The following is a 14127-nucleotide window of genomic DNA, read 5'->3' on the forward strand; positions in this document are numbered from 1 at the left end:
TATTATTCCATTGAAAAAGGATTATGATTGCTATGAGTTTTTCAATATCTTTGGGAAAAAATATATTCCTTTATCTGAAAGAGACGAGTTTTTTTTATCAATTATAAAATAAATTTAATTTTTTTTATCTTTATTAATATATATTATTATTTGACCATGTGTATTAATTTAACGAGGTTACATAATTTAATTTAATTGGAGAGAGAGAAAAAAGAGGAGGGAGAAGACCGCAGATCTCAGCTCCAAAGAATTAGGCATGTGCGTAGCTTTTAGGGATCAATGGGGTCAGATAAGAAATAACTGGACAATAGCCACTGGTTGTTGGCAAGGAAGGATGTATGTGTCTCTGTGTGTGTGTGTGTATATATATATAGCAACACACAGCGGCCGGCTGCAACATTGCAATATTATTCTTGCCAACATTCCGCCATATTATTATTATTATATATTATGAAATTAAGCTGTACTGTGAGAGTGATCCAGCTGATATATAATGGAGCTGCTCAATCCATGATCGATCATCTCCTTAATTAATTATTCCCTCACTTTCATCATCCTCTTCTTAATTTGAACTTCATCAACTCCCATGGAGGCGACACCCATCCATCTCCTTCCCCTCTTCGCTGTGCTCTTCGCCCTCTTTCGCCTCTGCAAGCTGCTCCTCCGCCGGCGAGACCAATGCTGCTTCATGCTGGACTACGAGTGCTACAAGGCCACCGAAGATCGCAAGCTCGACACCGAGCTCTGCGCAAACATCATCCTCCGCAACAAGAACCTCGGCCTCGAAGAGTACAAGTTCCTCTTGCAGACCATCGTCAGCTCCGGCATCGGCGAGGAAACCTACGCCCCCACAAACGTAATCATGGGCCGCGAAGAACGGCCCCTCCTCTCCGATGCCCTCCAAGAGATGGACGACATCTTGTTCGATACACTCGACAAGCTCTTCGCCCGTACCGGCATCAACCCTGCCGACATCGACATTCTCGTCGTCAACGTCTCGTTGCTCTCCACTGTGCCGTCGCTCACCTCCCGGATCGCCAACCGGTACGTACTGTTGATTATATATAATTTTTAACCATCTAAAAATTTAAAATAATTATGGCAGATATATTATTATTATTATTTTTACTCTCTCTCTCTCTCTCAACTCAACATACAGGTATCGACTCAAGTCAGACGTGAAGTCGTTCAATCTGTCCGGGATGGGTTGCAGCGCCAGCGTGGTGGCGATTGATTTGGTGCAGCATCTGTTCAAGTCCCATAAGAAGGCATTTGCAGTAGTTGTGAGCACGGAGTCGATGGGGCCGAACTGGTACTGTGGGAAGGAGAGGTCGATGATGCTGTCGAATTGCCTATTTCGGTCTGGTGGCTGCGCCATGCTTCTGACCAACGACAGGGGGATGCGGCATCGAGCCATTCTGAAGCTCAAGTGCATGGTGCGAACGCATATGGGGTCGGACCAGGAAGCCTACGAATGTTGCATGCAAGTTGAAGATGAGCTTGGGTACCGAGGCTTTCGGCTCACCAAAGGCCTCAAGAAAGCAGCTGCCAAGGCTCTCACCAAGAACCTCATGGTCTTGCTGCCCAAGGTGCTGCCATTCTGGGACTTGATTCGTTGTTGGTACAGAGGGATTGCATCATCAGGTTCCAATTAATTAACTTCACTACTCCCTCCAAAATAATTATAAAATACATAACAACATGCATGGGGATGCCGACTTATCTAATATATATATATATATATATATATATTCGCGTTAAATATTGTTGAATCGTTAACGATCGATGGTGCAGCAGGCCTGAATTTGAACAAAGGGATCCAGCACTTCTGCATACACCCGGGAGGAAGGGCGGTGATCGAGGGGGTGGGGAAAAGTTTGGGGCTGAGCGAACACGACATCGAGCCGGCAAGAATGGCGCTCCACCGCTTCGGCAACACGTCGGCCGGCGGCCTCTGGTATGTTCTGGGATACATGGAGGCTAAGAAGAGGCTGAAGAAGGGCGACAAAATTCTAATGATCAGCCTAGGTGCGGGGTTCAAATGCAACAACTGCGTGTGGGAAGTGATGAGGGATTTGAAAGATCCGAATGTGTGGGAAGATTGCATCGACAGCTACCCACCCAAAAAACAACTCAACCCGTTCACGGAGAAGTATGGATGGATCAACGACGAAAGCGTCAGCTTCGTTAGACACTACTTCTAATTCATCTTCCCAATCCCAACTGGCCGGCGGCAACTGCTCACTGCTGCTTTTGCTTTCCTCATCTGCGCCCAAGTTATACATACATATATATTCCAGACTAAGACTGGCTAGCTAGCTAGGAGCATTCTAAGGGAAGGAAATAAAACCAATTTATTTATGCATATATATACATACATAAAATATCAAATTTCTTATTTTCCTTTTCGTTTCTAAAAAATCTAATAATAATAATAATAATGTGTTTCCTTTCACTACTATTCATTTACAAGTGAAAATAGAGACGCATATTATATATATATATATAATTGAAGTTGTATTAATTGTGTTTATTAAGAATGATTGAAGACTTTTTAACTTTGAATTTCGAATAAAATTTATTGTATCTTTAACATATAGTTGTCCAAAACTCTCTTAATAATATATATGTATAATATAGCACTTTGTTAAACGATAACTAGCTAGTTGATGATTGACTTGTCGATTGATTAGAGACCACTAGATGGCTTGGCTTGTTTGATTAACAGTATCAAGATCGTTCTATCCAAACTTAATTTATATTAATTAACATGAAAATTTATTTTTCAAATTCAAGTAAGAGTTGAGAATGCAAAAGATTTTCTTAGAGATTTTGTTGTAAATGCAATCTTCAACCCCAGTAACCAACAACCGTAGAAATCGATATTCAGCTGCAACTGTTATTAAATAAATTTAATAAACATAATAAAAAATATTTTTATTTAAAATATTTTTTTTATATCTATATGTTAATTAGCAAATACTGCCCGAGCTAATTGCAAAAATCTACTTAAAATCAATATCTTCATAGAAGAAAGCCTTTGAAAAGATTTAGAAATTTATGATTTTAATTAATTAAGCTCCAACACCTCATAAACAAAACCTTTTGGACTACACTTCTGATATTTCAATTTTGCCCCTCCATTTGTATTCTTCCACTCGAGTTTATGCCCACATGGTCTGAAAGTTTGCTCTAGTTTAGGTAATCCAATTACTCAAGTAGAATCATTAATTAGTACCTCCACTTGTTTTGTTACTATCAAAATTAAATTGTACCACTAGGGTAAATAATTAATAGAAACAGGCCTGCTATGTTGTCCACTGCTGGGCAACATAGCACTAGGGGGCCCCATGCACATGGTCCCACGTGCATGGAGTCTGCGCCCCTCTCACTGGCGAGCAAATGCTATGTTGCTCGCCAATAGACAACATAGTAGACTTGTTAATAAGAAATGTTAGGTGTCTTTAAAATAATCTAGAACTAGAATGAAAGATGGAGTTTGCCTAGTCATCACTAAGTTAGTCATGCCTGGAATCAGCATTGCAATGACTCTAAAAAAATATTAAAAAAATACTACTTGCACAAATAAATGAATTATTGAAAAATGATTCTTGACACCAAAATTCAAAAATGTTCTCATCTAATTTACCTGCTGCTGTCTCTGGATAAATAGTCAGGCTTCATTCCATGATGAAGCTCGGTCACGATTGATGAAACCGGATGATTATGATGAAGTTCGATTTAATTCGATTATCAAACTTCTATATCTTATCGATATATGTAGCACGATCTAAAAATATTAGTATATGATAACGCACTCAAAAGTCATCAAACTCACCATTACGTGCTTAATTGAATGCCCTTCAAAGACGCCCTAGTTGTCTAAATGACAATCATCATATGAAATAATGAAAAGAGAGAACATCAAAGTGACAGTCCATACCCTCGAGGAAGTGTTGTAGTTTATAGAGAAATGATTATGCAAAACATCCCTGAATTTAGTTTAATCCTTTTTGTCCTAACAGCAAACCAAACCCCCTGTTTCTTTATGAAGATACACAAATAGACTATTAAATCCAGAGCCCAGCAAAGGCTAGTATATATGAGGTTATTTGGATAAAAGTGATTAGGTCAGATACCTTTCGCAACAATTTGACTTAATTTCTAAACAACATGATTCTTCACATCATCAATAATATATAAGGTAAAGTATAGTCACCATTTCTAAGATTTGGTGAAATTATAGACAATATCATTATGTTTTCGAAAATGACATGAGCTCTGATGCCATCTAAAAAACTGGTTATTTAACCATTTATCCCTAATTTTTATTATGAGACCTATGTTGATTTGAATCAATTTAAATACAATCGAATAAATTTAAAATGGCTAAATTCATATTTTTATCCCTATACTTTTATGTTTTTTTTTTGCGTGGCTCATTCAAACTTTTCGTTATTTCGATTATATTCATGTAGCTATATTTTTAAGTCAATTTAATCCATTGTATTTTGATCTTTTTTTTCGTGTATTAATATGAATTTTTTATTATTTTCGATTATACCTCTATACTTATATTTTCGAATTAATTTAACCCTTATATTTTGATGTATAAAAAAAAGTAAAGTGAGATTTAACCCTCTTTTTTTTTACATGTCAAAATATTAGAATTAAATTGACTAAAATATATATATATAAATACATGGGTATAATCAAAATAACAAAAAGATTGAGTTATTACACAAAAAAAGATCATAATATATAGATTAAATTGACTCAAAAATATAAATAATAAAAAATTTAAGTGATCACACGAAAGAAAAAATAAACGTGAAAATACAATGGTAAAAATATGAATTTTGGTAATAAAAATTGAATTGAAAGTAATATTCTAATTGTGAGGCAAATTTTTTTTTTTTTTTGTTAAACCTTGGTGCTCAATTTCATATAATCTATGGGCCACCAATGCAAATCAATCAAAAACACACCCTCCCTCCCACGTGCTCTTTGCCAACTCTAATTTAATTTAATTAATGCCCACCTATTGGTTTGACTTAAAGGTTAATTATAACGATAATAACCTAACTTTGTATTCTATTACTATTTGATCACTGAACTTTAAAATATTACTTGTTAATCACTGATATTTCAAAACGGTTATTGTTTAGTTACTGAATTTTGAAATGTTACCTGTTTGTCACTGATATTTCAACACTGTTATTGCTTAGTTATTAAATTTTAAAATGTTACCTATTAGTCACTGATATTTCAAAACTGTTAAACTGAACTTTAAAATATTACCTGTTAGTCACTAATATTTCAAAACTGTTCCTCATTCGTCACTCGTGAGCTTAAAGTTTAGTGACTATCAAGTGACGGGTGAAAAACGATTTTGAAATATCAGTGACTAAACAGTAACAGTTTTGAAATATTAATGACTAATAGGTAATATTTTAAAATTCAGTAACTAAGTAGTAACAATTTTAAAATATCAGTGACTAATAGGTAATATTTCAAAGTTCAGTGACTAAGCAGTAACTGTTTTGAAATATCAGTGACTAATAGGTAACATTTTAAAGTTCAGTGACTAAACAGTAACCGTTTTGAAATATTAGTGACTAATAGGTAACATTTCAAAGTTCAGTGACTAAATAGTAACCGTTTTGAAATATCAGTGACTAACAGGTAACATTTCAAAATTCAGTGATCAAACAGTAATAGAATGCAAAATTAAGTTATTATTGGTGTAATTAACCCTTTCACTTAATCTAAACTCATTTAAATTTATTTTATTTGAGTTTAAATTCAAGTGCTTGTGATTTGTCCGTCATTTCGGTTCGACATGGTTCAAGTTCAGGTGAAGCACAGCGGCGGCGGCGAGGGCGAGGGCGAGGAGGTGGAATTCCTCTACGACTGCCAAAGCACTTCCACCGTCGACGACATCGCCAGTGACCTATCACAAATCTCCAATCTTCAGACCAAGATTCTGCGCATCTTCCACCAGCTCCAACCTCGTCTCTCTCTCCATCGCCGCGACTCCAAAGGTTCTTTCTCCTCCTCCACAAATCAGTCCCTGTTGTTACTTGTCTCTCTCCCTCTAGCTCATCCTATGATTCCATGTTCAATGCAGTTATGACTTTGATCAGAGCTTTATCAGAATCTAATTCTTATGCTTCCAAGGTCCCCCCCTCCTCTCTCTCTCTCTCTACTTGTATAAATACATGTATATTTTATGTTAATGAGGAAATCTATGATTGTATTTTGATTTGCATTTTACTCTGCCCTCTGTTACCTGAAAAGGTTTCTCGTATTAATGTCCATGCTTCCTGATTAAATTTCTTGATTTTCCATGCATTTCCGAGTTTGTCCACTTAATTTCATCTTTTATAAAATCCAACATTTTCAGTTCTGCAGTACCGATATTTCACAATAATTGTAGAATTGGTAATAACTGTTGTATCAGTCCGACTGTTTGATCGCTTTAATAATACTAAAAAGGAGTATACTTAATTGAGTCTAAAAGACTACATTCTGATGCAGTAAATTCAGGAATCCCTGTTCAATAGATGTAGTCAAATTATTCTGTAACAACCAAAATGAAATGAAGTGACGGTTTGATTGATGTCTATTACTTGATGGAGCTGTTCTGAGGTGTTGGTTTTGTTATGGCAGGACCTGGTTCTACGTAATAAACCCTTGTCTCTTTATGTTCTGAGGGACCATCTGAAAAGCATAGAACGGGAATTCAGTGCCAACTATCGTACTTTGGGTTTTCCGGATTCCAACTTGCAGCAGCTATTAACAGGTATTTGAATTGTCACCACCAATCCACTGTGACTTTTCTGTTCTCGTTACAAATAATGTGGCTGCTATTATGGATGCTCTGTGATAGAGCATCTGAGTTTTGATGCTAACCCACGTGATCTTTATACCTTTTCCTTTAGTTCTGTTTATCTGATTCAGTTTGGAACCAAGGGGATAACTCACTTTCAACTGTGTGTGTGTGTGTTCTTAACTAATCATTGTCAAAAGAAGATGTGAACTTTTAATCTATTCGTATCTGTATTATGAACTTGTCATCTGCTGGTGCAAGGTACTTTGGGCTAAAAAGTTTGATAAATATTCGGACAAACTCTTGGTAGTGTCTCTCTGACTTTTTACTTGTAATTATACTATGTATTGCTCTGGTGGTAGCAAAATGTAGTTGAATATTTGCACTAAGCAACCATCTTGTGTTATGGCCGAATGTTTGCCGTCAAACACTGAAGTTTAAGCTGTTATTGGTTCTTTTTGCTGCCCATGTACAACCCAATATCTCTTTTTCCTTCTTCAACGTGGAATCTGCAAGACACTTTCCTACCTGAATTTGCTCTGCCCTCTTGGAGTTCTTGATTCGAAATCAGGTCAAAAATGGGCTGGCCACTCTGATATCACCGGTCACAGCCCAAATTCTTGTCTTCTGATCCCAAATCTTAATCTTTTAAGGGGTGTTTCCTATCCCTCTTTATGACCCCAAATCTCCTTTGTTATCTGATGTGGGATTTGGAACTCAATGCACATTGTGGCTTTTTATTTGAGACATTCTCACTTACTTCCATGCTTCAGTTGCTAAATATGGACCTTTTTGGTATCGACCATGGATATCAAAATTGGGGTCCCACATAGAATTAGTGGAAGGGTCTTCTGGATTGAATGAAAGGAACTATTGAGGATCATGAGATCCTACTAAAAGTGGAAAAATACTTTAGTAGTTTTGTATAATATGACAAATGCATTAATATAGAAACAATAATTGCTCAACAGAATTACTTGTAGTAGCCTGCTTTTGTAACTGCATCAACAACGGAAAGGATGTTGCTCAACAGAATTGCTGCTGCTGCAGGCAGCAGAGAGCACTGCGGCAACAGAAGTCCTGCTGCTCTCAGGTAGAAGAGGACTAAGAATTGCTGCCAGGCAGAGACAATCGGCTACTGGTCTGTGAGGCCCAAAACTTACAAACTAAATGAAAGTGATGGAAAGGGGTAGATTTAGTCCCATGAGTTTGGGTGGGATTGGCAGGATTACAATCCTACATGGTCCTACGGGTTCCTGCACAAAGCTTTTTGTGCAATGTAGATTAATTCCTCAAAATTGGATCACTGGACCGCACACTTTGGAGTGCAATTGTAACAAACATGGTATCAACCAAACATCTCAACTACACTCCAACTGTTATCGAACTGCACCGTAAATCTATTGTATCTTTTATCATCTTCTATTCCGTCTTATGGTTTGTTTTATACTTTGTCTAAATTTTCTTACAAATTTCTGTTCCATGGTGCATCAGAAAAAATTAAAGGAAAATGGAAAGTGAAAACTATTGCATACAAATGCTTATCTACAATTTGGAATATTCAGATTTGGAGCTGCTTCAGGAGGACACTGTCGAGCTACTTTGGGCAGGAAAAGAACTCCACAGGGGCAAACAACTTTGTGATTATATTGGCAAAAATGAGAAAACAAAGGTACACTTCATTTTTGTAGCCTGTAGTGTCTATCCATTTAGCAAGACCTCACACTATTCTTGATTTATTGTTGCAGATTCTGCTAAGGCTGCAGCCACCCAGCCCACATCCTGCATGTTAGTTTAGCTAAGAAAGAGCCACTCAGATCTGAAGCTTTGTCCCTGTTTTGCGCAGTTTCCATCATGCCATAAGAATTCTGTTTTGACCCTAATTATTGGTTTCTCTTTGTTCTCATTTGTTCTTTCTACTTCACGGAGCAAGAGTATAGGAAAAGATACTACCTCAACTGTCCAGCTCCACGAGAAGATTATTACTACTGTCTTGAGAATACCTTTGTAAAATGTAATGATACACTTGCATATATGAAAAATACCACTAGAATGATGTGACAGTAGCATTTTTGCAATTATCAGCTACTTCACTGTAGTTCTCTTCCAATTAAGCATATCATTTTGTATGGGAATATTATGTAGAGTTTGTATTTTTATATCATTTACTCAATAAGCTTTTTGCTTGAGAAAATGATGAGCTGGATCAAGCCTTGTGCGGTTGCTTTCCTAGAAACTGAATGACATCATGCTCTCTATGGTGCAGTCTAGTTAGAAGTGTCTCACTACAAATGAGGAAGAAAGCACTGATAAACATGCAAGAGGGGAGCATCTGTTGCAGTTGTTTCAGTACTTCTGAACTTGAAATATATACTAAGAGGAGGAACAAAAATATTACTTGTGGTCATATTGACTCTGAAATCAGGGAGTTTGGTAGGGTTAGGGCCTCTAAGCATGGCTGTCATTATAGAAATTGTATGTATATACACGGAGAGACTCATGCTTAAAAAGAATTTGGTTTCTGATTTTTCTTCCTAGTAAAACCAGATTAAACAAACCTTAAAGCCAAACTGATATCTCATCTTGAGAAATGATGTGTTTGTTGGAAGCGATCCTTGTTTATGTTGAATGTTGAAGACAATGAGGTATTGGGTTCTGTTGATATATTTGATATTTGAAAACTATGAGCAGTATATTGATTTGCTTCTGATTTGAAAATGACTTGAGAGAAACATGAACATTATGGTATGCTCAAAATTACTAAATAAGAAATTTGAAGTATAAAATTATCAGAGTTGTATATAGACATTTGTGAATTTAAAGGTGCATTAACATGTGGCAAAAAAGATGATTCACGTAATGAGATTAAATTTTGTGATTGTTATTATTCTATCAACATATAATAGAAGAAAGAAATACCATAACATTTTAAAAGTTTCATTGCTAAATTTTTAACAATGTCATGAGTAGGGTACCATGTAAAAAATCACTATTACATGCAAGCAAACATATGTATTCATTTCTTGTTCTTGGTATCTAATTGAAAAAGATGCCAATGTAATCACAAATTTCATACAAGTAATTTTGATAGATTGAGGCATTTTAGATGGTATGATATTGCCTAGTGTTGCGGGTATACTTTTGTTGATATATTGGCAAACTTTTGTGTTGAACAGCACATTGCACATTAGTCATGTAATGAGAAACTTAGAAAAAGAACTATCGCAGTGATTCTGATAAAAAGATTACTCTATAGTTCTTGAAAGGTGTAGCAACAGTAACGCTGCCTTATTCCTTATGATTAGAAAAAACACTAATTTGAGTTATAAATACAATTATTTTCTAAAATACAAAAAAAAAATAAAAATGATCCTAATTAATTATTGTAACACTTTATCGTGCACTTTTCCAAGGTAGGGTTATAAAGCCACGCAAATTGAAGCTCTTAATATGGGATTCTCTTTCTATTAGTGGTCAGATAGAGAGGTGAAGCCATAATCAAGGTCTCCATGCTGGATAAACTTGTACCACTACCACCAATATTTATTCATTGTGATAACATTGATGTGCTGCTGCAATTGGCAGAGTGCATAGATAAGTATTAAAATGGCAAATCTAATTATGTGTGAACCAAAGCACAAAATTGTTACATCTTATTTAACATGCCATCCAATTAATATTAATGTTGCCAATCTCTGAAGTAATCTGTACCCTTTGTCATATTCTGTTTTGGGTGAACCATTATCACTTCAGAGATTTCCAAAACAAAATATGACGACGGGTACAAATTTACATTGTACTTTAGTTGCACTCTTCTTACATTTAATTTAATTCATGTAACATCATACAAGTTTTGAGAATATACACAAGAATGAAAGAAATAGAGCCCAAGATTGATTACAAAGAGCAGCTCCGCAGTAAAATGCAGCTTCCTTCAGCGCAGACACATTTATGTGAAACCATACACAATTCTAGGTTTATTTTTTCTCTTTTGTTTTTCTAAGTATTGGGTTCCTCGCTATGATGGAATACAACAGTTGTCATCATCTGAGGAACTGCTTTCATCTACTTGGTGGTTACTCAGTCACCGGATCTTAATTCCCTTTCAAGCTCATCAAATTCCCAATCACCAATCTCCTTTGCTGAGTAATCTTGACTAACATTTCCAAATTCAGATTCCAGCTTTGCCAATTCTGCCTCATGGTCCAGAACCTGTTCAGCCTTGGCTTCAGGTGACTTGGGCTGCTCATCCTGCAATGCTTTTGGTGATTCCATTGTCTGCAATGGAGGTTGCAGAGGACTGTCCGGTCCTTTCTCCCGAGGGCTGACTGCAGAGGGATTCTCCATCTCTAGATCTGGTCTTTCAAAAGATTCAAATTCTTCTCTTAATTTTTCAATACTATCAAGCAGCTCTTTGACCGTAGCATCATTCTTCCTGGATGAAGGCAGACGAAGCAATTAATTTCCACAGCACATGCTTGAAAGAAGTACGCAATTAGAAAAGCATTAAGTACCTTGAAATTTTCCCTTGTGAAGAAGCATAGAACAGCTCTTTCATGTTATCAACCACACTGAAAGTGGTTATAATCTGTTAAAGCAAAACCAAGACATTGCCTCCATTTAGTGCTAAGCAATATTAGTTTTTTCTTTTTTAAAAAACTTTATTCTATAACAAGAATTTGAATTTTGTTGATTATAGTTTAAAATTAATATCACATTTGGATAAATGAAGAGTACTTCACTGATGACATTATGAATGTTTTAAAAAAAATGCAAACAGAATATCTAAAATAAAAGTTATAACTCCAACCGAACTCGAAGATTCACCTTCCCAGTTAAAATCATAAAATGCAATCAAACTTTAAGACATGAAAATCATCAATATAAATTTTCATGAAAGTGGAACTGATTTAAGAGGGAGATTGTTATAAAATCTAAGAGAAGAGAGGATATTGTTATTTCTTACAATTTCTAAAAAGAAACTGACAGACAAAAAGAAAATTGAAACAAAATGGTCTCAAGTTTATTTGATGAAATTAACCGACTGATAATTAAAATCCATTGGAGTAAACAAAATCTTTTCCTGACCATCTGGTGTTGGTCATGGACCCTCTAAAAGGAAAAGTAAGTTGTATAATTCACAGTGAGTATAATATTTGATCCATACAAGTTGTAACAATGAATTACTGCACTCATTTATATTTGTTATTTTATTTTCCAGGATCAGTCTTTCTCCTCTAGATATACCACCATTAATAGTAAAATCGTAAGAAATAGAAAATATTTTCTCAAAAGATTTAAATCAGACGGTTTGTGCTGAACGTTTGATTTCTGATTTTTCAGATTTAATTGTTGTTTTACCATCTTATCATTTTCTTTATACGATTAAATGTCTAATTTGTTGACAAAATATACAAAATCCTTCCATTAGGCGTGCACGCGCACGAGTGTGTGAGATATAACTAACAGGGTGGCACATGCTGTGCACTTGCAAGGAAAAAAAATGGTTATACAAATAAATTTCTGGGTGTTTCTTTTTTCTTCTTTTTTTTTTTCTTTTTGGTAATACAAATAGTTGCAGGCAGTGTTGAGTGGTTATTGACAGTTTGGGTTGGTTATTGTAGGCAGTTCTGTGTGTGTTCATGGATAAAGTGGAGTAATTAATTAATGAATTGAAGGGAATTTTAAGAATTAAGAACATTGACAGATCTTCACCAGATGGTATCACCAAATCTAGTGTTTTCTTTTTATATTAGAATATATGTATTTATAAATTTATGCAAAATAGATTGGCAAGATTTTTTAGGCCAATTGAAGGGAAGGAAAATTTAGGAGAATATGACAACTTTCAAATGGCCACAAGGCTTCTTGCCGTTGTTCAAACTTTCTACAGAAGGGTAGGTTTGGCCATAGCTTCAAATTCTCATCACTTGTTGGGGATAATGTTATTGATTTGTTCTAGAAGATAAAATAATTGTCATTGTAGACGAGCTCAATTTCTTGTCCATTGAATGTGGTACAAAGAAAAGGGTGAAGTAGGTGGATGGCCCACAATGAAAGTTGTGGAAGAGTAAAGACATCGAAAGGAAAAAAAGTTAGCAATACCAAGTTGATCAGACAAAAAACAAGAAACTGGCTGAGGCATTGCTTCTTTCTATATCAGTATGAATAGCTTTCCACAAATAAATGGATAATAAAATTTACTGAGCAAGAGAGTGACAAATAAAGGGCCAATAGTTATTAGACATCAGAACAGGATAACAGAATAAGTCGGTTGAATTGCTAGTAGGAAAGTTGAGAGTGGAGAAAATGTTGAAGAGCCAAGTGTAGCTAATGTATGAACAACCTTGGGTTAGAAAAACAGAGCAGAGAATGCTTCCCAAATACAAATGTCATCATGTAAGAAAATATGACAATAATTTGAAAGCAGCATAATCTGCAACAAGAGTAGCTATGTTCAAGACTTGCGTGGAATTTGACAACACAAAAACAAATATTCTTCTACATTATATATATAGCAACCCAAACACATTAGAATATTTTAATTAAAAATATAATAAGTGATGTTAAATAAAAATTTGTGCATTTTAAAATGAGCAACAAGCTAGGAAGGATATAAAAGGAAGAAAAAAAAAAATGAAAGCTAACTTAATCTGAACTTTTATTTATGATAAAGGAGAATCAAAGGTCAATTGTAATAATATTGAAAAACAAAATAGATCTTCAAGCAATAATATTAACTCGTATTTGTGAGGATAGTACATTTTACCTTTGCTTCATAGTTCAAATATTCCTCCTCAAGACTTTTCCTAGGGTTTAGCTCTTCAGAATCCTCTTTATCGACCGCAGATCTGATTCCTGACCTGTTCAATCACATTAAGGACTTCAGAGATCTTCATAAAAAAAACTCCAGAAATGACTCAAAATAGATCAGAATTATATCTGAGAGACAAACATTACCCTTCCCTCAAACTCTTCAAGTTTTCCACACATTTTCTAAGATACTCAATTGAAGGCTTCAACTCTTTCTGTGAAATACATATAAGATTGCATGACCAATTGACTAAAGGATAACTTTAACCCATAGCATTGGATATAACCAAAAAAGTGCAATATCTAAAGAAGGGAATTAATAAATACCTCATAAGCAGACAGGAGATTAATAGCCATGGATACATAATAGCTCTCATGTCTCTCCAATTCATCTCTTGATAAAAGAAAGCAGAAGTAAGGACAACAGCCTACATGCATTTCAGTTATGATACAAACACATAGGAAATGGCAGTGCACCAGAA

At 35.4% G+C, this 14127-nt stretch overlaps 2 protein-coding genes and 1 pseudogene across 3 annotated transcripts; 2 read left to right on the forward strand and 1 right to left on the reverse strand.

Moving 5' to 3' along the window:
• The first annotated feature begins 374 nt into the window (after positions 1 to 374).
• Positions 375 to 2455, forward strand: LOC127798364 (3-ketoacyl-CoA synthase 19). Of its 2 annotated transcripts, none has more exons than XM_052331887.1 (3): positions 375 to 1044; positions 1160 to 1644; positions 1798 to 2455. In XM_052331887.1, exons 1-3 carry the CDS (start codon positions 587 to 589, stop codon positions 2202 to 2204), a joined length of 1350 nt encoding a protein of 449 aa, XP_052187847.1. In that variant the 5' UTR covers positions 375 to 586; the 3' UTR covers positions 2205 to 2455. The 2 variants fall into 2 exon arrangements, with proteins under 2 accessions (XP_052187847.1, XP_052187846.1); XM_052331886.1 differs by having other exon boundaries at positions 376 to 1044; positions 1795 to 2455.
• A 3382-nt stretch (positions 2456 to 5837) lies between these two features.
• Positions 5838 to 9017, forward strand: LOC127798365 (uncharacterized). Its single transcript, XM_052331888.1, has 5 exons — positions 5838 to 6044; positions 6131 to 6180; positions 6673 to 6805; positions 8398 to 8504; positions 8581 to 9017. Exons 1-5 carry the CDS (start codon positions 5843 to 5845, stop codon positions 8623 to 8625), a joined length of 537 nt encoding a protein of 178 aa, XP_052187848.1. The 5' UTR covers positions 5838 to 5842; the 3' UTR covers positions 8626 to 9017.
• Positions 9018 to 10485: 1468 nt separating this feature from the next.
• LOC127798367 (uncharacterized) overlaps positions 10486 to 14127 on the reverse strand; it is a 34404-nt pseudogene continuing 30762 nt past the window's right edge.

The sequence above is a fragment of the Diospyros lotus genome, chromosome 3, assembly GCF_014633365.1.
Source record: "Diospyros lotus cultivar Yz01 chromosome 3, ASM1463336v1, whole genome shotgun sequence".
Taxonomy (NCBI): domain Eukaryota; kingdom Viridiplantae; phylum Streptophyta; class Magnoliopsida; order Ericales; family Ebenaceae; genus Diospyros; species Diospyros lotus.

Coding starts and splice junctions, on each gene's coding strand:
- LOC127798364 (XM_052331886.1), top strand. CDS start 587: ATGGAGGCGACACCCATCCATCTCCTTCCCCTCTTCGCTGTGCTCTTC. Junction 1,045..1,159: donor ACCTCCCGGATCGCCAACCG/GTACGTACTGTT, acceptor CTCAACATACAG/GTATCGACTCAAGTCAGACG. Junction 1,645..1,794: donor CAGAGGGATTGCATCATCAG/GTTCCAATTAAT, acceptor TCGATGGTGCAG/CAGGCCTGAATTTGAACAAA.
- LOC127798365 (XM_052331888.1), top strand. CDS start 5,843: ATGGTTCAAGTTCAGGTGAAGCACAGCGGCGGCGGCGAGGGCGAGGGC. Junction 6,806..8,397: donor CTTGCAGCAGCTATTAACAG/GTATTTGAATTG, acceptor TGGAATATTCAG/ATTTGGAGCTGCTTCAGGAG. Junction 8,505..8,580: donor GCAAAAATGAGAAAACAAAG/GTACACTTCATT, acceptor TTATTGTTGCAG/ATTCTGCTAAGGCTGCAGCC.